Below are 21,119 nucleotides of genomic sequence, written 5' to 3' on the forward strand. Positions count from 1 at the left end.
GGAGCTGCACGGAGAGGGGCCTGAAGCCTGCATCCTGGACTGGAAGACCTGGTTCTTCCACATGGACAAAGGCTGGATATGAGATTGTTTGCCGTCTGCAGCTGCAGACTTGGAGCTGCTGCAGTTTGCATCACAAATGAACTCGCCCAGGTGCGCCACTTTGCATTCCATTTGATAACACACGGGGACCGAAGGCTGCAGGAAGTCCTCCCCAGCCTGTGCTGAAGTGGATGGGTTTGTTTTTTCAGCCTCAGTTCAGCAGAGGACAGTTGACTCTGCCTGCAGAGTGGATTTGCATTGGAAATGAAGGGCAAGAAACCCATTTCAATGCTGAAAAACTTCCCCCACAGAACTTCTCACAAGGTCATCAAAACCTGCAGAAGAAACTCAAGATACCACCCCTACCTACAAATCAACCCCCAAATCAACCCCCTCCACCAGCTCCAGACACACAGCTGTTTATGACCTTATGTTAAAACTGGAGGTGCTTTGACACGGCGTCTTCGAGGTGGGAATTCTGTCTCGATATTCCTCCTCACCTCGTGTATAAACTGTACAACCACAGAGCGAGGGGGTTGGTCCACCGTTAATCCAACAGCAGTTATTCACAGAACGTCTGAGTAACAGAGACTCGACACAGCGAGACAGGTGTGTCCTTTTTGTAGTAACAGGTTGTGTGTGCCGTCTGCCGCCGATGGATTTATGGTACTTTTCCACTACATGGTACCACTTTAACCTGTGTTGTTACCTGGTTCCTCTTTTCTCCAAACTCAGCTGCCATGACGGTGCACAACAGCAGAACACGACGCACACTGACCAGTTAGTCGTCTAACGTTTGTGTTATATTACAGTGATACTGTTATGTGTCGGATGCAGCCCGGAGAACCGACCAGCATTTGAAGGACCCAGTATGAAATAAGCAGAGCACGGTACAAAGGATAACAGAGTTTAATAAACATAACAGTGATGTGATAAATATAAAAGTGCGCGGTCTGGCGTGGTGGATTGCGGTGCGCTCCCAGCAGCGCTAACAGTCCGGAGCCAGAACCAGTTCGGACCCAAGGACCCCACCGACACCCCCCAGGTGGCCGCGACAAACTGAGTCTGTGAATGAAGAAATCATCATATGAGTCCACACTCAACACACAGAGAGACCGCTCAAAGGTGTACAAACAGCAAACACTTCCTGGCTTAATTACTAATCAGCTTCCCACCCTGCAGGCATGGAACACCCTGTTCACAAACTCACTGCAGTGGAAGCTGATTAAAACGACTAACATAACAGCTCAATATAATAAGGTGTGAGGGACACCACATTTACTGACTGTACAAATGTTAGTCACAAAACCTAACGTACCTCAGGAAGTGTGCTGACGAGCGTGAGACCTCACCCTCTCCTCTTTCACAGACCATGCATCAAACCTGGACGTTCTCTGCATCCACTGATGATGAGATGGCTCTCGAGACGACAATCTCACCCGTCTGGTCACAAGGTCGAGTCTCTGGCAAATACACACTGTGCACTCCAGACTTAAATGCCACCATGTTCCAATCCGTGTAGATGCACCACAGCTGTGAGTCCTGACGAGCTGCACCTGATCAGCCTCAGGTGATCAGGGTGAGGTCCTGGTAACTCAGCCACACAGCCACTCAGTCCCAAATGTGCACCACCTGGAATGAAAACCAAAAGACAGAAACAGAAGACAAACAAAAGCCAGCCAGGCACGCCAGCCACAACAGATACGTGTGGAATAAAAACAACGGGTTTGTTCAGGACATCTTTTGTCTCCTGTCTCACACAGTCATGACGCAGTGATCGTGACGATTCTCTGTGGTCACTGAGTCATCTGACGTGTCACCTTTACATATCGCTTCAGCTTGCTTAGAACCATACTGGTGGACCAGGTACCAGGTGTTAGGTACCAGGTTTGACCAATGGGAAAAGGTGGGTACAGTCAAGTAGACTCATGCAGGTTTCATGCACTGGAAAAGCTCCATTAGAGACCTCAGTCTGGCAACTCTGCACCCGTACCTGCTGTGAGACGATGAAGAAGAACCAATAAGGGGCGTGCTATTTAAAAAATGGAACTCACACAGTGGAGCAGTGTCATGTCACACGTTGCTGCTCCCCACTAGTTTGCCTGCTTCCAAAACAGAACTTTCCTGATTCAAGTCCACCTGTGCCTGTTCTCTGTGTATATCTGGAGTTGCATCCAGAAGGGTATCAAGTGTAAAAACTGAAAAAAATCAACATGCGTGTTCATAATGGATCCACTGTGGCGACCTCAAGCAAGATGGGCGACGCCAAAAGAAATGATGACAACAGTTGAGCTGCATTATGCTGCCTTTGGTTCAGTGTAAACTAGCACACGGTCCGCACCAACCCATGGCGCCCTAAGCAAGGGTTGATTTAATGGACATTGATTTTTTTTAACCTTTGACCTTTTGACCCCCAAACCATGAAGCTTCTTGGGTCACCATGCCTAATACATACCAAGTTTGGTGAAAGTCAGGCAGTTAGGAAAGAGGCTATTGCGTTCACAAATTTTTAGAAAACATGCTGCAGTGACCTCGACCTCTGACCTTTTGACTCCCAATTCAGTGGACTTCTTGGGATCAATATACCTAACACATGTATGAAATTTTGTGACAATCAGACAGTTAAAAAAGAAGTTACTATGCTTACAAGATTTTTACAAAGTATCCTCCAGTAACCTTGACCTTTGATATTTTGATCCCAAGCCTACAGTGACGCCCAGTCCACAGTGACGCTCAGTCCACAGTGACGCTCAGTCCACAGTGACGTCCAGTCCACAGTGATCCACAGTGATACCCAGCCCAACGTGACGTCCATCCCACAGTGACATCCAGCCCAAAGTACATCCAACCCACAGTGACATCCAACCCATAGTGACATCCAGCTCAAAGTGACGTCCAGTCCACAGTGACACTCAGTCCACAGTGACGCCCAGCCCAACGTGACGTCCAACCCACAGTGACACTCAGTCCACAGTGACGCCCAGCCCAACGTGACGTCCAACCCACAGTGACGTCCAACCCACAGTGACGTCCAGCCCAAAGTGACATCCAGCTTAAAGTGACATCCAGCTCAAAGTGACATCCAGCCCACAGTGACGTCCAGCCCAAAGTGACATCCAGCTTAAAGTGACATCCAGCTCAAAGTGACATCCAGCCCACAGTGACATCCAGCCCAAAGTGACATCCAGCCCACAGTGACGTCCAACCCACAGTGACGTCCAGCCCAAAGTGACATCCAGCCCAAAGTGACATCCAGCTCAAAGTGACGTCCAGCCCAACGTGACGTCCAACCCACAGTGACGTCCAGCCCACAGTGACATCCAGCCCACAGTGACATCCAACCCACAGTGACATCCAGCTCACAGTGACGTCCAGCCCACAGTGACATCCAGCCCAAAGTGACATCCAGCTCAAAGTGACATCCAGCTCAAAGTGACGTCCAGCCCACAGTGACATCCAGCCCAAAGTGACATCCAGCCCCCAGTGACATCCAACCCACAGTGACATCCAGCCCAAAGTGACATCCAGCCCACAGTGACGTCCAACCCACAGTGACGTCCAGCCCAAAGTGACATCCAGCCCAAAGTGACATCCAGCTCAAAGTGACGTCCAGCCCAACGTGACGTCCAACCCACAGTGACGTCCAGCCCACAGTGACATCCAGCCCACAGTGACATCCAACCCACAGTGACATCCAGCTCACAGTGATGTCCAGCCCACAGTGACATCCAGCCCAAAGTGACATCCAGCTCAAAGTGACATCCAGCTCAAAGTGACGTCCAGCCCACAGTGACATCCAGCCCAAAGTGACATCCAGCCCCCAGTGACATCCAACCCACAGTGACATCCAACCCATAGTGACATCCAGCTCAAAGTGACGTCCAGCCCACAGTGACGTGCAACCCACAGTGACATCCAGCCCAAAGTGACATCCAACCCACAGTGATGTCCAGCCCACAGTGGCATCCAGTCCACAGTGGCATCCAACCCACAGTGACATCTAGCCAAAGGGACATCCAGTCCACAGTGACATCCAGCTCACAGTGACGCCCAGTCCACAGTGACATCCAGCCCACAGTGACATCCAGTCCACAGTGACGTCCAGTCCACAGTGACGCCCAGTCCACAGTGACATCCAGCCCACAGTGACATCCAACCCACAGTGACGTCCAGCCCAAAGTGACATCCAACCCACAGTGACATCCACCTCACAGTGACGTCCAGCCCAAAGTGACATCCAATCCACAGTGACATCCAACCCACAGTGACGTCCAGCCCAAAGTGACATCCAACCCACAGTGACATCCACCTCACAGTGACGTCCAGTCCACAGTGACGTGCAGCCCACAGTGACGTCCAACCCACAGTGACATCCAGCTCACAGTGACATCCAGCCCACAGTGACGTGCAACCCACAGTGACATCCAACCCACAGTGACATCCAGTCCACAGTGACGTCCAGCCCACAGTGACATCCAACCCACAGTGACATCCAGTCCACAGTGACGTCCAGCCCACAGTGACATCCAGTCCACAGTGACACCCAGTCCACAGTGACATCCAGCCCACAGTGACATCCAGTCCACAGTGACGTCCAGCCCACAGTGACATCCAGGTCACAGTGACGTTCCAGCCCAAAGTGACATCCAATCCACAGTGACATCCAACCCACAGTGACGTCCAGCCCACAGTGACATCCAACCAACAGTGACATCCAGCTCACAGTGACGTCCAGCCCAAAGTGACATCCAATCCACAGTGACATCCAACCAACAGTGACATCCAGCTCACAGTGACGTCCAGCCCAAAGTGACATCCAGTCCACAGTGACATCCAACCCACAGTGACATCCAGCCCAAAGTGACATCCAACCCACAGTGACATCCAGCTCACAGTGACATCCAGCTCACAGTGACGTCCAACCCACAGTGACATCCAACCCACAGTGACATCCAGCTCACAGTGATGCCCAGCCCACAGTAACGTCCAGTCCAAAGTGACGTCCAGCCCACAGTGACGCTGAGTCCACAGTGACGTCCAGTCCACAGTGATGTCCAACAAACTGTAACGTCCAGTCCACAGTGACACCCAGTCCACAGTGACGCTCAGTCCACAGTGACGCCCAGGTCACAGTGACGTCCAGTCCACAGTGACGTCCAACCCACAGTGACGTCCAGTCCACAGTGATGTCCAGTCCACAGTGATGTCCAACCCACAGTGACGCTCAGTCCACAGTGATGTCCAGTCCACAGTGACATCCAACCCACAGTGACATCAAGCCCAAAGTGACATCCAACCCACAGTGATGTCCAGCCCACAGTGGCATCCAGTCCACAGTGGCATCCAACCCACAGTGACATCTAGCCCAAAGTGACATCCAGTCCACAGTGACATCCAGCTCACAGTGACGCCCAGTCCACAGTGACATCCAGCCCACAGTGACATCCAGTCCAGAGTGACGTCCAGTCCACAGTGACGCCCAGTCCACAGTGACATCCAGCCCACAGTGACGTCCAGTCCACAGTGACATCCAGCCCACAGTGACATCCAGTCCACAGTGACATCCAGCCCACAGTGACATCCAACCCACAGTGACATCCAGCTCACAGTGACGTCCAGCCCAAAGTGACATCCAATCCACAGTGACATCCAACCCACAGTGACGTCCAGCCCAAAGTGACATCCAACCCACAGTGACATCCACCTCACAGTGACGTCCAGTCCACAGTGACGTGCAGCCCACAGTGACATCCAACCCACAGTGACATCCAGCTCACAGTGACATCCAGCCCACAGTGACGTGCAACCCACAGTGACATCCAACCCACAGTGACATCCAGTCCACAGTGACGTCCAGCCCACAGTGACATCCAACCCACAGTGACATCCAGTCCACAGTGACGTCCAGCCCACAGTGACATCCAGTCCACAGTGACACCCAGTCCACAGTGACATCCAGCCCACAGTGACATCCAGTCCACAGTGACGTCCAGCCCACAGTGACATCCAGCCCACAGTGACATCCAGCCCACAGTGACATCCAGCTCACAGTGACGTCCAGCCCAAAGTGACATCCAATCCACAGTGACATCCAACCCACAGTGACGTCCAGCCCACAGTGACATCCAACCAACAGTGACATCCAGCTCACAGTGACGTCCAGCCCAAAGTGACATCCAATCCACAGTGACATCCAACCAACAGTGACATCCAGCTCACAGTGACGTCCAGCCCAAAGTGACATCCAATCCACAGTGACATCCAACCCACAGTGACATCCAGCCCAAAGTGACATCCAACCCACAGTGACATCCAGCTCACAGTGACATCCAGCTCACAGTGACGTCCAACCCACAGTGACATCCAACCCACAGTGACATCCAGCTCACAGTGATGCCCAGCCCACAGTAACGTCCAGCTCACAGTGACGTCCAGTCCAAAGTGACGTCCAGCCCACAGTGACGCTGAGTCCACAGTGACGTCCAGTCCACAGTGATGTCCAACAAACTGTAACGTCCAGTCCACAGTGACACCCAGTCCACAGTGACGCTCAGTCCACAGTGACGCCCAGGCCACAGTGACGTCCAGTCCACAGTGACGTCCAACCCACAGTGACGTCCAGTCCACAGTGATGTCCAGTCCACAGTGATGTCCAACCCACAGTGACGCTCAGTCCACAGTGATGTCCAGTCCACAGTGACGTCCAACCCACAGTGATGTCCAGTCCACAGTGACGCTCAGTCCACAGTGACGTCCAGTCCACAGTGATCCACAGTGACACCCAGCCCAACGTGACGTCCAACCCACAGTGACATCCAGCTCACAGTGACGTCCAGCCCAAAGTGACGCTCAGTCCACAGTGACGTCCAGTCCACAGTGATGTCCAACAAACAGTAACGTCCAGTCCACAGTGACGCCCAGTCCACAGTGACGCCCAGCCCACAGTGACGTCCAGTCCACAGTGACGTCCAGTCCACAGTGATCCACAGTGAAACCCAGCCCAACGTGACGTCCAACCCACAGTGACATCCAGTCCACAGTGACGTCCAGCCCACAGTGACATCCAACCCACAGTGACATCCAGTCCACAGTGACGTCCAGCCCACAGTGACATCCAGTCCACAGTGACACCCAGTCCACAGTGACATCCAGCCCACAGTGACATCCAGTCCACAGTGACGTCCAGCCCACAATGACATCCAGCCCACAGTGACATCCAGCCCACAGTGACATCCAGCTCACAGTGACGTCCAGCCCAAAGTGACATCCAATCCACAGTGACATCCAACCCACAGTGACGTCTAGCCCAAAGTGACATCCAACCCACAGTGACATCCACCTCACAGTGACGTCCAGTCCAGTGACATCCAACCCACAGTGACATCCAGCTCACAGTGACATCCAGCCCACAGTGACGTGCAACCCACAGTGACATCCAACCCACAGTGACATCCAGTCCACAGTGACGTCCAGCCCACAGTGACATCCAACCCACAGTGACATCCAGTCCACAGTGACGTCCAGCCCACAGTGACATCCAGTCCACAGTGACACCCAGTCCACAGTGACATCCAGCCCACAGTGACATCCAGTCCACAGTGACGTCCAGCCCACAATGACATCCAGCCCACAGTGACATCCAGCCCACAGTGACATCCAGCTCACAGTGACGTCCAGCCCAAAGTGACATCCAATCCACAGTGACATCCAACCCACAGTGACGTCCAGCCCACAGTGACATCCAACCTACAGTGACATCCAGCTCACAGTGACGTCCAGCCCAAAGTGACATCCAATCCACAGTGACATCCAACCCACAGTGACGTCCAGCCCAAAGTGACATCCAACCCACAGTGACATCCAGCTCACAGTGACATCCAGCTCACAGTGACGTCCAACCCACAGTGACATCCAACCCACAGTGACATCCAGCTCACAGTGATGCCCAGCCCACAGTAACGTCCAGCTCACAGTGACGTCCAGTCCAAAGTGACGTCCAGCCCACAGTGACGCTGAGTCCACAGTGACGTCCAGTCCACAGTGATGTCCAACAAACAGTAACGTCCAGTCCACAGTGACGCTCAGTCCACAGTGACGCCCAGGCCACAGTGACGTCCAACCCACAGTGACGTCCAACCCACAGTGACGTCCAGTCCACAGTGATGTCCAGTCCACAGTGATGTCCAACCCACAGTGACGCTCAGTCCACAGTGATGTCCAGTCCACAGTGACGTCCAACCCACAGTGATGTCCAGTCCACAGTGACGCTCAGTCCACAGTGACGTCCAGTCCACAGTGATCCACAGTGACACCCAGCCCAACGTGACGTCCAACCCACAGTGACATCCAGCTCACAGTGACGTCCAGCCCAAAGTGACGCTCAGTCCACAGTGACGTCCAGTCCACAGTGATGTCCAACAAACAGTAACGTCCAGTCCACAGTGACGCCCAGTCCACAGTGACGCCCAGCCCACAGTGACGTCCAGTCCACAGTGACGTCCAGTCCACAGTGATCCACAGTGAAACCCAGCCCAACGTGACGTCCAACCCACAGTGACATCCAGCTCACAGTGACGTCCAGCCCACAGTGACATCCAGCCCAAAGTGACATCCAACCCACAGTGACATCCAACCCATAGTGACATCCAGCTCAAAGTGACGTCCAGCCCACAGTAACATCCAACCCACAGTGACATCCAGCCCACAGTAATGTCCGGTTCACAGTGACGTCCAGTCCAAAGTGATGTCCAGCCCACAGTAACGTCCAGTCCACAGTGACATCCAGCCCAAAGTGACATCCAATCCACAGTGACATCCAACCCAAAGTGACATCCAACCCACAGTGACATCCAGCTCACAGTGACGTCCAGTCCACAGTGACGTCCAGCCCACAGTGACATCCAACCCACAGTGACATCCAGCTCACAGTGACATCCAGCCCACAGTGACGTGCAACCCACAGTGACATCCAACCCACAGTGACATCCAGTCCACAGTGACGTCCAGCCCACAGTGACATCCAGTCCACAGTGACGCCCAGTCCACAGTGACATCCAGCCCACAGTGACATCCAGTCCACAGTGACATCCAGCCCACAGTGACATCCAACCCACAGTGACATCCAGCTCACAGTGACATCCAGCCCACAGTGACATCCAACCCACAGTGACATCCTGCCCAAAGTGACATCCAACCCACAATGACATCCAGTCCACAGTGACATCCAGCCCACAGTGACATCCAACCCACAGTGACATCCAGCTCACAGTGACGTCCAGCCCAAAGTGACATCCCATCCACAGTGACATCCAACCCACAGTGACGTCCAGCCCAAAGTGACATCCAACCCACAGTGACATCCAGCTCACAGTGACGTCCAGTCCACAGTGACGTCCAGCCCACAGTGACATCCAGCTCACAGTGACGTCCAGCTCACAGTGACGTCCAGCCCACAGTGACATCCAGTTCACAGTGACATCCAGTCCACAGTGACACCCAGTCCACAGTGACATCCAGCCCACAGTGACATCCAGTCCACAGTGACGTCCAGCCCACAATGACATCCAGCCCACAGTGACATCCAGCCCACAGTGACATCCAGCTCACAGTGACGTCCAGCCCAAAGTGACATCCAATCCACAGTGACATCCAACCCACAGTGACGTCCAGCCCACAGTGACATCCAACCTACAGTGACATCCAGCTCACAGTGACGTCCAGCCCAAAGTGACATCCAATCCACAGTGACATCCAACCCACAGTGACGTCCAGCCCAAAGTGACATCCAACCCACAGTGACATCCAGCTCACAGTGACATCCAGCTCACAGTGACGTCCAACCCACAGTGACATCCAACCCACAGTGACATCCAGCTCACAGTGATGCCCAGCCCACAGTAACGTCCAGCTCACAGTGACGTCCAGTCCAAAGTGACGTCCAGCCCACAGTGACGCTGAGTCCACAGTGACGTCCAGTCCACAGTGATGTCCAACAAACAGTAACGTCCAGTCCACAGTGACGCTCAGTCCACAGTGACGCCCAGGCCACAGTGACGTCCAACCCACAGTGACGTCCAACCCACAGTGACGTCCAGTCCACAGTGATGTCCAGTCCACAGTGATGTCCAACCCACAGTGACGCTCAGTCCACAGTGATGTCCAGTCCACAGTGACGTCCAACCCACAGTGATGTCCAGTCCACAGTGACGCTCAGTCCACAGTGACGTCCAGTCCACAGTGATCCACAGTGACACCCAGCCCAACGTGACGTCCAACCCACAGTGACATCCAGCTCACAGTGACGTCCAGCCCAAAGTGACGCTCAGTCCACAGTGACGTCCAGTCCACAGTGATGTCCAACAAACAGTAACGTCCAGTCCACAGTGACGCCCAGTCCACAGTGACGCCCAGCCCACAGTGACGTCCAGTCCACAGTGACGTCCAGTCCACAGTGATCCACAGTGAAACCCAGCCCAACGTGACGTCCAACCCACAGTGACATCCAGCTCACAGTGACGTCCAGCCCACAGTGACATCCAGCCCAAAGTGACATCCAACCCACAGTGACATCCAACCCATAGTGACATCCAGCTCAAAGTGACGTCCAGCCCACAGTAACATCCAACCCACAGTGACATCCAGCCCACAGTAATGTCCGGTTCACAGTGACGTCCAGTCCAAAGTGATGTCCAGCCCACAGTAACGTCCAGTCCACAGTGACATCCAGCCCAAAGTGACATCCAATCCACAGTGACATCCAACCCAAAGTGACATCCAACCCACAGTGACATCCAGCTCACAGTGACGTCCAGTCCACAGTGACGTCCAGCCCACAGTGACATCCAACCCACAGTGACATCCAGCTCACAGTGACATCCAGCCCACAGTGACGTGCAACCCACAGTGACATCCAACCCACAGTGACATCCAGTCCACAGTGACGTCCAGCCCACAGTGACATCCAGTCCACAGTGACGCCCAGTCCACAGTGACATCCAGCCCACAGTGACATCCAGTCCACAGTGACATCCAGCCCACAGTGACATCCAACCCACAGTGACATCCAGCTCACAGTGACATCCAGCCCACAGTGACATCCAACCCACAGTGACATCCTGCCCAAAGTGACATCCAACCCACAATGACATCCAGTCCACAGTGACATCCAGCCCACAGTGACATCCAACCCACAGTGACATCCAGCTCACAGTGACGTCCAGCCCAAAGTGACATCCCATCCACAGTGACATCCAACCCACAGTGACGTCCAGCCCAAAGTGACATCCAACCCACAGTGACATCCAGCTCACAGTGACGTCCAGTCCACAGTGACGTCCAGCCCACAGTGACATCCAGCTCACAGTGACGTCCAGCTCACAGTGACGTCCAGCCCACAGTGACATCCAGTTCACAGTGATGCCCAGCCCACAGTAACGTCCAGCTCACAGTGACGTCCAGTCCAAAGTGATGTCCAGCCCACAGTAACGTCCAGTCCTCAGTGACACCCAGCCCACAGTAATGTCCAGCCCACAGTGACGCTCAGTCCACAGTGACGTCCAGTCCACAGTGATGTCCAACAAACAGTAACATCCAGTCCACAGTGACGCCCAGTCCACAGTGACGCCCAGCCCACAGTGATCCACAGTGAAACCCAGCCCAACGTGACGTCCAACCCACAGTGACATCCAGCCCAAAGTGACATCCAACCCACAGTGACATCCAACCCATAGTGACATCCAGCTCAAAGTGACGTCCAGCCCACAGTAACATCCAGCCCACAGTAATGTCCGGCTCACAGTGACGTCCAGTCCAAAGTGATGTCCAGTCCACAGTGACATCCAGTCCACAGTGACATCCAGTCCACAGTGACATCCAACCCACAGTGACATCCAGCCCAAAGTGACATCCAACCCACAATGACATCCAGTCCACAGTGACATCCAGCCCACAGTGACATCCAGCCCAAAGTGACATCCAACCCACAATGACATCCAACCCACAGTGACATCCAGCCCAAAGTGACATCCAACCCACAATGACATCCAGCCCACAGTGACATCCAGCCCACAGTGACATCCAGCCCAAAGTGACATCCAACCCACAATGACATCCAGTCCACAGTGACATCCAGTCTACAGTGACACCCAGCCCACAGTGACATCCAGCCCACAGTGACATCCAGTCCACAGTGACATCCAGTCCACAGTGACGTCCAGCCCACAGTGACATCCAGTCCACAGTGACGTCCAGTCCACAGTGACATCCAGCCCACAGTGACATCCAGCCCACAGTGACATCCAGTCCACAGTGACATCCAGTCCACAGTGACGTCCAGCCCACAGTGACATCCAGCCCACAGTGACGTCCAGTCCACAGTGACGCCCAGTCCACAGTGACATCCAGTCCACAGTGACATCCAGCCCACATTGACATCCAGCCCACAGTGACATCCAGCCCAAAGTGACATCCAATCCACAGTGACATCCAACCCAAACTGACATCCAACCCACAGTGACATCCAGCTCACAGTGACGTCCAGTCCACAGTGACGTCCAGCCCACAGTGACATCCAACCCACAGTGACATCCAGCTCACAGTGACATCCAGCCCACAGTGACGTGCAACCCACAGTGACATCCAACCCACAGTGACATCCAGTCCACAGTGACGTCCAGCCCACAGTGACATCCAGTCCACAGTGACGCCCAGTCCACAGTGACATCCAGTCCACAGTGACGCCCAGTCCACAGTGACGTCCAGCCCACAGTGACATCCAGTCCACAGTGACATCCAGCCCACAGTGACATCCAGACCACAGTGACGTCCAGTCCACAGTGACGCCCAGTCCACAGTGACATCCAGCCCACAGTGACATCCAGACCACAGTGACATCCAGACCACAGTGACATCCAGACCACAGTGACATCCAGACCACAGTGACGCCCAGTCCACAGTGACATCCAGCCCACAGTGACGTCCAGCCCACAGTGACATCCAGTCCACAGTGACATCCAGCCCACAGTGACATCCAGTCCACAGTGACGTCCAGTCCACAGTGACGCCCAGTCCACAGTGACATCCAGCCCACAGTGACATCCAGACCACAGTGACATCCAGACCACAGTGACGTCCAGCCCAAAGTGACGTCCAGTCCACAGTGACGTCCAGTCCACAGTAATGTCCAGTCCACAGTAATGTCCAGTCCAGAGTGACGTCCAACCCACAGTGATGTCCAGTCCACAGAATTGAGCTGCTGTAAGCAATCAAGCCTGAGTGTTTTATTCGCCTTCATCAACTGCTTCATTTACAAGGAATTCTTTTTAAAAAACTGGATAACAACACAAATTATGTATGTCTTACGTCTTTCCTTCAACTTATGAAAACTGAGTGTAAAAACAAGCATTGTGTTTAGTTTTTTGTTGTTTCAGAAAGCCGGTTAAACCCAAACTCTGGTTTGACTAAATCTGAAGTGGAAACAGATTTTTCATTTGATCTGAGTTCATAAAGTGTGTGTATGAGGTGTTAAAAAGCCCACATCAATGGAACACAGATAAGATTCACCATGGCAACAGGTGCAAAAATGTCTGAGTAACGTTAGAAATAATAATGATTTTGTCTGCAGAATATGAGTGTATATTTATACATTAGCAGAAAACTGCTGAGTGAGGCAATGTGCAAGTATTAATAAAAATAAAAATAGAAACCATGAAAGTGTTCCCGTTAGTCAACGTTTGCATTTTGTTTTTAATTTAAAATGCATTATATATAGACAGACAGACGGATTTCAGAAAATAATTTGAATACATAACAGCCGATCAAGTGATGTAACAGTCGAAGTTCTACACATAGACAAATCAAGTAAATTAGAAACTGTGCTGTAGACTCAGACAACACACAATATGTCTAAAATAGGAAAACATCTGTCTAAAAGTATAACAATCACATAAAATTACATAAATAAAATATGTGACAAGCATGTTAATAACAACAACATAGTTTGACCCGTGTGGGGTAAATAGGAACTCAGTTTGTGGCAAAAACAGAATGTGGCAAAATATAAATGTGGAAGGTTTATTAAATGATCTAAAAGTCTTATCAATCAGTTTGCATGCTATTAATATTGTGCCAACCCCCCCCCACCCCCACCCATAACCCAAGTTCTCCAGATTTTCCCACTGACCAAATGTTTTTTGCCACATTATCTCAGATTTGCCACAATATAAACAGCTGTCTACAATGAGCATACAACAGGTATAGATGGCAGTACATCTTGTAAGGGCTACACAGTGGATATATGACACTGACATAGAAATTTATAGCAGGACTTTGTAGGTTTTCACCAGTTTTTGACACTTTTAGACACTTTTAGACACAGTAAATGGGATAAAACTGGTTTTAGACAGTCTAAAACGCAACTCTGGCTGATTCAGGTTAAAAAGATCTTCACAAAATAAGATTGCTGGGAGAAATCATCACGGAACTCAAACACCCTTGACCGCCTCTTTACGCCAGCATCAGTTATTGTGCCTCTATAGTGGTGTGTAGACCACTTCATTCAGCACAGTGAGATCTGACCCCACATTCACCATGTGGCACAGGCTAGAATATTCTTCTGATCAATGACAGCTTGTTTTGAAAAACTGAAACGCTCAAACTGATAATCATTAGGAAGTGAGGTCTGATGACACTCAGCTGAAGGAGACTTCTAATTAGAGATCATCTGTGCTTCGATATCAGCGGGTTCATGGTGGAATGGGCACCTCATCTCTGAGAGCCGACCTCCTTCTGTCTGAGAGTGGACTTAAACAGGAGAAACTCGGCTACTGGAACCCAACCTGTCAGCAAGCAGGTTAGCTCCAAAGACTGTTACCACAGCAACTGGCTGTTTGAAACCAAAACCCCAAAGTTTCCAACAACTCTTGAGTTTTCACTAAACCTGTTTTCTGAAACAGCCTGCTGGATTTGCATCAGGAAGGACAAAACAAGCGCAGAAATACAGAAACACACGCTGACTGTTTCTTCAAAGGTGACACATCAAAGCATGATGTCACAAATACACAAAATGTGAACACTTTTTGCCTTTAAAATGGTCAATCATAATTCGTTTACTGTAATTTATAAGAAAATCACGTTTTTAAAATCATCTGTCACATAGAATAAACAATTTTAACATCTGAAAAGTCGATTTTGTAAGTTTATACTTGGTTTTCCTTCTCCAGAATTAAATAAATAAATAAATCTAATTAGGTTTTTAGTGGGGCAGCACGGTGGCTTAGTGGTTAGCACTGTTGCCTCACAGCAAGAAGGTCATGGGATTGATTCCCACCTTTCTGTGTGGAGTTTGCGTGTTCTCCCCATGTTTGTGATGCTCCGGCTTCCTCCCACATCCACAGACATGCAGGTTAGGTGGACTGGAAACTTTAAACTGTCTGTAGGTGTGGATGTGTTTGTTTGTCTGTATGTGGCCCTGTGACAGACTGGTGTCCTGTCCAGGGTGAACCCGCCTCACGCCCTATGACTGCTGGGATAGTCTCATTAATTGGACTAAACAGTGGAAGATGAGTGAGTGAGTGAGTGAGTGAGTGAGTGAGTGAGTGAGTGAGTGAGTGAGTGAGTGAGTGAGTGTTTTACTGGACTATAAATGGTTCAACACTTGAAATATATGGCCCACAATGGAAATAAGTGTTTTAACTTTACTGTGTTATATCCGTCATTTAAAAAAAAATGTATGTACTTTGGTGTGTGCATTGACTTGTACTATGATCTTTATTTTTGAATAAAGAAGATCCAAGTAAACTTATAAGAGCCCTTTAATAAAATAAATAAAGCGCCTGAAACTTTTGCACAATTCTGTGTGTGTGTGTGTGTGTGTGTGTGTGTGTGTGTGTGTGTATTCCGACGTTCCCTGAACGCAGCGCTACAATCTATTGTTCGCTCTCTTTGAGCCGAGCCCCGCCCGCTGGCGTGGCCGCGGGCTGTGATTGGCTGAGGCGGAGCGCGGTGTCGTCATCACTCGCGGCGCTCATTCATCTGTGGATTTGGGCGTTGGACTCCGCATCTTATTAGCAACAAGGGAAATTTCTCCATTTTGCATCTTGTCTACGGCGACAGGGACACATCTAGGATTTTATGACTTCTCCTCATCTGGCAGCTCCTCCTGTGTTCGTGTAAAAAAAAAAAAAAGAAACCAGTCGGCGGACTCGTTTTGCCCGCAGAGACCGAGGGGCGCTTCGACAAAGGCTGCCGGGTCTTTGTTCGCCTTTTTGGGGGTTCGCTTTGGTTTCTTTGTTGGAGCGAAAAGCAGCATGGGAGCCAGTTTGGCCAAGACGCCTGCAAAAGGCGATACGGTGGCCGAGAAGCCCGGAGAGGCTGCAGCCGCCTCACCGAACAAGACGAACGGCCAGGTGAGACCATTAATTACAATTATTACGCATATTATTATTATTATTATTGCAGCCGCAACAACAGTTATTTTATTCATTTAACACGAGGGGCTGGCAGTAATTTGAATAGAATTATTTTGGATTACTGCGCTGGGTTATTTTTAATTTATTATTCTGTGTGTAGATGGTTGGTTCGGTTGTAATTTGCTGAAGATGCGCGTCTCTAACAAAGAGCAGCGCCACGCCTTTTGTTCGCGATGCTGCGCTGCAAAGTGCTGCCACACACAAACCCCGACTCCCACAAACTCCCCACACGAAAAACACTCTTTAAAAAAAAAACGTAAATACGGCGAATTCAGGCGCCGTCCACATTTTATATCTTTGTTCTCTGCGCTCTGAAGAGCATCTGCTGTTTAAAAGAGCAGCTGTTCTGCTGTGCGGCCGCACCGCCCCCTGGCGGCCTGTTTAACACACTGCAAGCCTGTCACGACATTCACTCCAAAGTGACTCAGTTTCTTCACGTGTGTGTGTTTTAAAGTTTATTTCGTCTCGCATCACGACTGTGTGATAATCGACTCAGCCAAGAGGCAAAAATAAAACCCCTCGTTTTGCCACGGTTCATTTTGTGTTTCATTTTGTTGGTGTCTGCTGCCCCCTTGTGTCCGTCAGCAGCTTGTTGTAATTAAACATTTAGTAAGCAATGTCGTGCTTCACATTATAAAGAGCAGTGAAAATCAAAATGCCAACACTTAAACTCTTATTGTAATGATAGAAATACAAAGTTGAGGTCTTAATATAAAAATTCTCCACCAATCATGGCTGTAAACAGCAGAGAAAACTCTTTTTAGTGTTAATGAAGGCAGTCAAATCTGACTGTGCAGTTATAGCTGGTAGATTGTTTCATAATGTCAGTGCACAAAATGAAGAAGGTAGAGCAGCTGCTGTTTTCTTCCTGACCTCTAGGGATACACAACAGAGCTTTCAAAGTTTGGCAGCATCAGGTCAAATTACACTTTTTTTTTTTTTTTGAATGGCTATATTAAACCAACAACTGGCTGCCTCTGTGGTTGCCATCCAGAACCCAAGGTAGTTCTGTGGTTTTCGGGATGCAGCAAAGCATGGTATTGGTGTGTGCTCCCGGACCATTAAAGAAATAAAAAAATCTGAACAAAACGTCTTAAATATTTGCTGTTTAATCTGTGATTATAAGTCTGTACAGCATGATAAAATAAAACATTTAAAACCAGGGCAGTAACTAATTATTTTCTTAATCAGTGGATTAGCTGTTTAGTCCACAAAATGTCGAAAAGATTAAAAATATTGACCAATTTTATCCAGGGTCAATGATGACTCCTTCAAATGTCTTGTTTGTTCTGTAGCCCAAAGATACCATATTTTCCCTGAGCATAAGTGTTGTGAGCACTTTTTTTTTTTTTTTTTTGGTAACTCATTTGGGAGGCGCTGTGATTTGTATACCAAAAAAAAAAAAATCACACATTTGTTGTTCATAATATTTACAGTAACTACATTGGATTTTGACAGAAATCAAAGCTCTCAACAAAATAAACTCCAATAATAAGAAGTACACTACAATGTACAAAAATCCCAAATTATTGAGCTGTTGATACAGAAAAAAAGGTGCATCTTATACTTTGGTTTGACATGTATATCGGGTTTTTACTCTTCAAGATGCTTTTCTTAATCGGGTGTGATCTATACTCCGGAAAATATGGTACCCAGTTTAGTGCCCGATTGGAGCAAATGGAACATATCCATATTTAAGAAGCTGCAGTCAAATAATTTATTTATTTTCTATTATGAATAATCACTGAAACTCTGTTTAAAACAAAATACTGGCTTGCTTAAGCACCAGTACAACTTAAAAATCAAGCGATCACTTTTTAAACCACTTGATTTTAGGGAAAGAAGTGGCTATTCGTAGGTAGTCAAGTTAATTATTCAAAATTCTATTCGTATGTAGCGCAGTCTTGTTGGGGCTATGAGGATTAGTGATTGTGGTTATATTTGTTAATCTACGTATCAGTAGGAAATACATGTGAAAATACGTAGCTTTATGATCACGTGACCTATATTGACCAATGAGAGAGATGCTACGTACCAGTAGAAATTCACTGTGCGGCTATATGTACAGCTCGCCACCCCTTTAGGTAACTTGATGGACAAAAGTCACTCTGTTGTTTTTAAATTGATGCTGTAGTAAAAACAACCTCTTTAGATTGTTGTATAGATTCTGCTGTGTTGTGGATTAAATGTGCAAAAACAAACCCATTTAGAAATTTACAGGCAACTTAAAACAAGAATATTCATTTAAAGAATAAACACTTAAAAATGCAGTTTTAATTTGTTGTAATAAAAATTCTGACTTGCTAAACTGTTTTGCATCCAGCTGCACACAACATGATCTCACTATTTCTCTCTTTAGGAAAATGGTCATGTCAAAGTAAATGGAGACGCTTCTGCAGCAGGTGAAGTTGAGAAAGAGGAGGTGCAAGCCAACGGCAGTGCCGCCGCAGAGGAGACTCTCAAGGAAGGCACAGAGGCAGTGCCAGCGGATGGAGACAAAGTAGAGGCAGCGCCCCCTGCTGAGGGAGACGCATCAGGGAAGCCAGAAGACGGAGCCACTCCTTCAACCACCAATGAGACCCCTAAGAAGAAGAAAAAGCGTTTCTCCTTCAAGAAGTCCTTCAAACTCAGTGGCTTTTCTTTCAAGAAGACCAAAAAGGAGACCGGCGAGGGGGCGGAGCAAGAAGAGGCAGCTGTGGCATCCACAGAGGAGGCCAAGGCCGAGGCTGCGGAGGCGACCGCCGCAGAGGAGGCCGAGTCTGCTGAGGGGGAAGCCGCTCCGGCCACAGAGGAGGCTAAGGAGGAGGCGGCAGCAAGTCCCCCAGAGGCCAAGCCAGAGGCGGAAGCAGAGGAGCCCGCCCAGGAGCCCAAGGAGGCCACACCCACAGAGGAGGTCAAAGAAGCCACACCCACAGAAGAGCCAAAGGCAGAGGAGAAGCCCGTTGAGCCCGTGGCTGAGGAGACCCCCAAAACTGAGGAGGCCGCAGCGCCCGCGCCACAGGAAGCAGCGTCACCTGAGGCTCCGGCTGAAGCCGCTGCCGAGTAAGGATGGAGAGGTGGAGCGAGGAGTAGAAGGCGGAGCGAGAGATAGCGATAATCAAAAAACATTTCCCTGTTTGTATGTCAGAGCGACACCATCGGTGGCTTTGAAGAACTTTTCTACAAACAGGGATATTTTAAAGCTTTTCTTTTTATTTCCATTCCCCCCTCACACAAAACCCAGCGCGGCCCGATGGGCCACGGAGGCGGGTGGCTTCTTAAATACATAAAATGGATCAAACACCTTCACACTCTGCCAGATTTTTTTGTTTTTTTAAATCAGTATTATTCTCTCTCTTCTGAATTTTATACAAAATGTAAACTTGTCACCTGTGGTATGAAGGTGAGGGGGCGGAGCTGGAATGTAAATGAAGGGTGGGGGCAGGAGGCGTCTGCTACAGACTGTGAGAGGAAGTCTTTCAACAAAAATCCACAATCCAACACTGCAGTTTGCAACACTAAGTCCAAAAAAAATTCCCAGAGTTAGCGTTTAGGAAGTCATCTCGACCCGTAGGAGCTCTCACGTCTCATTAGCCGTCAGTGATTCCGTAGACTTACCAGCTGTATAGGCTTTATGGTTTATTGTAAGTATGTATAGGCGGGGTGTTTTTAACTGTGATTATTGTACAAATGAAATATTGATCTCAAGAAGCACATCCAGTTTGCAGCTCTCTCTCTCTCTCTCTCTCTCTCTCTTTTCCACCGGGTCATTTTTCTAAGACGACGACACAAACTTCATCCTGAGACCTTTGAAGCAATGCTGAACTCAACCAAGCTGTGATAAGTGGAATGGTTCCTGTTTCTATGCTGTGGCATGTTCTGATGATGCTTTGTTTTTATCTTTTATTTTTTTAACCGTCTCCCACAAATTAAGGAATCTATCAGATGCGATGTTTGTGTAGCATCTTGTCTTTTATCTTTCTTTTGTAAATACTGGAGAGGCTTTGATCAATTTGACTTAGAGATGGAATGTAACTTTGCTTACAAAAAATTGCTATTAAACTCCTCTGCTTAAGGTGTTCGACTTTTCTGTGCGCACAATAAAAGCAAAAATAAATGTGAAGAAAATTTGGTATGCATTTGTTGGCTTTTCCACATTTGAAGAAAACCCTCTGGCAGTAGAGGGCGCTGTTGTGTGTAACAATCAATGGTTTCCATAACTGGTATGAGAATAACCCACAGACATCAGTTTACACCGAGCTCATCGCTGGACTCCCGGAAGGATTCTGGTGTCGTCGACTGAACGGCCCCCCACTAAAAATCAATCTGTCCTGCCTTCAGTGTGCATGCGTCGGCCGCGGTTCACCAATTATCACCTCATTTCTGCTTCAAAATGCCTCCAGTCATCATCTATCTCAGTGACAGATATCTGAAGCTTTTGTACAACAATCATTTACACATAAATTTTGCATTATTTCCTCATAAAAGACGGAGGAAGCGATCAGAGCGCAGCAGCACGTAGATGTGCTGCTGCGCCTACGTCACTTCAGTCTGTCAATAGTGAAATGAGGCGATTATCTCATTTCTCCTTAAAACGGACTTTAGAATTGTCATACTTTGTCATCTTGACAGTTA

General features: G+C 49.5%; 1 protein-coding gene and 1 long non-coding RNA gene across 2 annotated transcripts; both read left to right on the plus strand.

Annotated features, from left to right (window-relative positions):
* The first annotated feature begins 13,475 nt into the window (after positions 1-13,475).
* On the plus strand, positions 13,476-13,613 carry LOC117503076. The gene is made up of 2 exons (XR_004558472.1): positions 13,476-13,507; positions 13,558-13,613. It is a non-coding gene; the product is annotated as an uncharacterized LOC117503076 (long non-coding RNA).
* A 2,445-nt stretch (positions 13,614-16,058) lies between these two features.
* Positions 16,059-20,615, plus strand: marcksa (myristoylated alanine-rich protein kinase C substrate a). Its single transcript, XM_034162000.1, has 2 exons — positions 16,059-16,442; positions 18,865-20,615. Exons 1-2 carry the CDS (start codon positions 16,344-16,346, stop codon positions 19,549-19,551), a joined length of 786 nt encoding a protein of 261 aa, XP_034017891.1. The 5' UTR covers positions 16,059-16,343; the 3' UTR covers positions 19,552-20,615.
* Positions 20,616-21,119: the final 504 nt, after the last annotated feature.

Source organism: Thalassophryne amazonica, chromosome 21, assembly GCF_902500255.1.
Source record: "Thalassophryne amazonica chromosome 21, fThaAma1.1, whole genome shotgun sequence".
Lineage (NCBI taxonomy): Eukaryota > Metazoa > Chordata > Actinopteri > Batrachoidiformes > Batrachoididae > Thalassophryne > Thalassophryne amazonica.

Bases quoted from the DNA above. Each gene is read 5' to 3' on its own strand.
- marcksa (XM_034162000.1), top strand. From the start codon at position 16,344: ATGGGAGCCAGTTTGGCCAAGACGCCTGCAAAAGGCGATACGGTGGCC. The intron at 16,443-18,864 runs GTGAGACCATTA...TTCTCTCTTTAG, and splicing joins CGAACAAGACGAACGGCCAG to GAAAATGGTCATGTCAAAGT.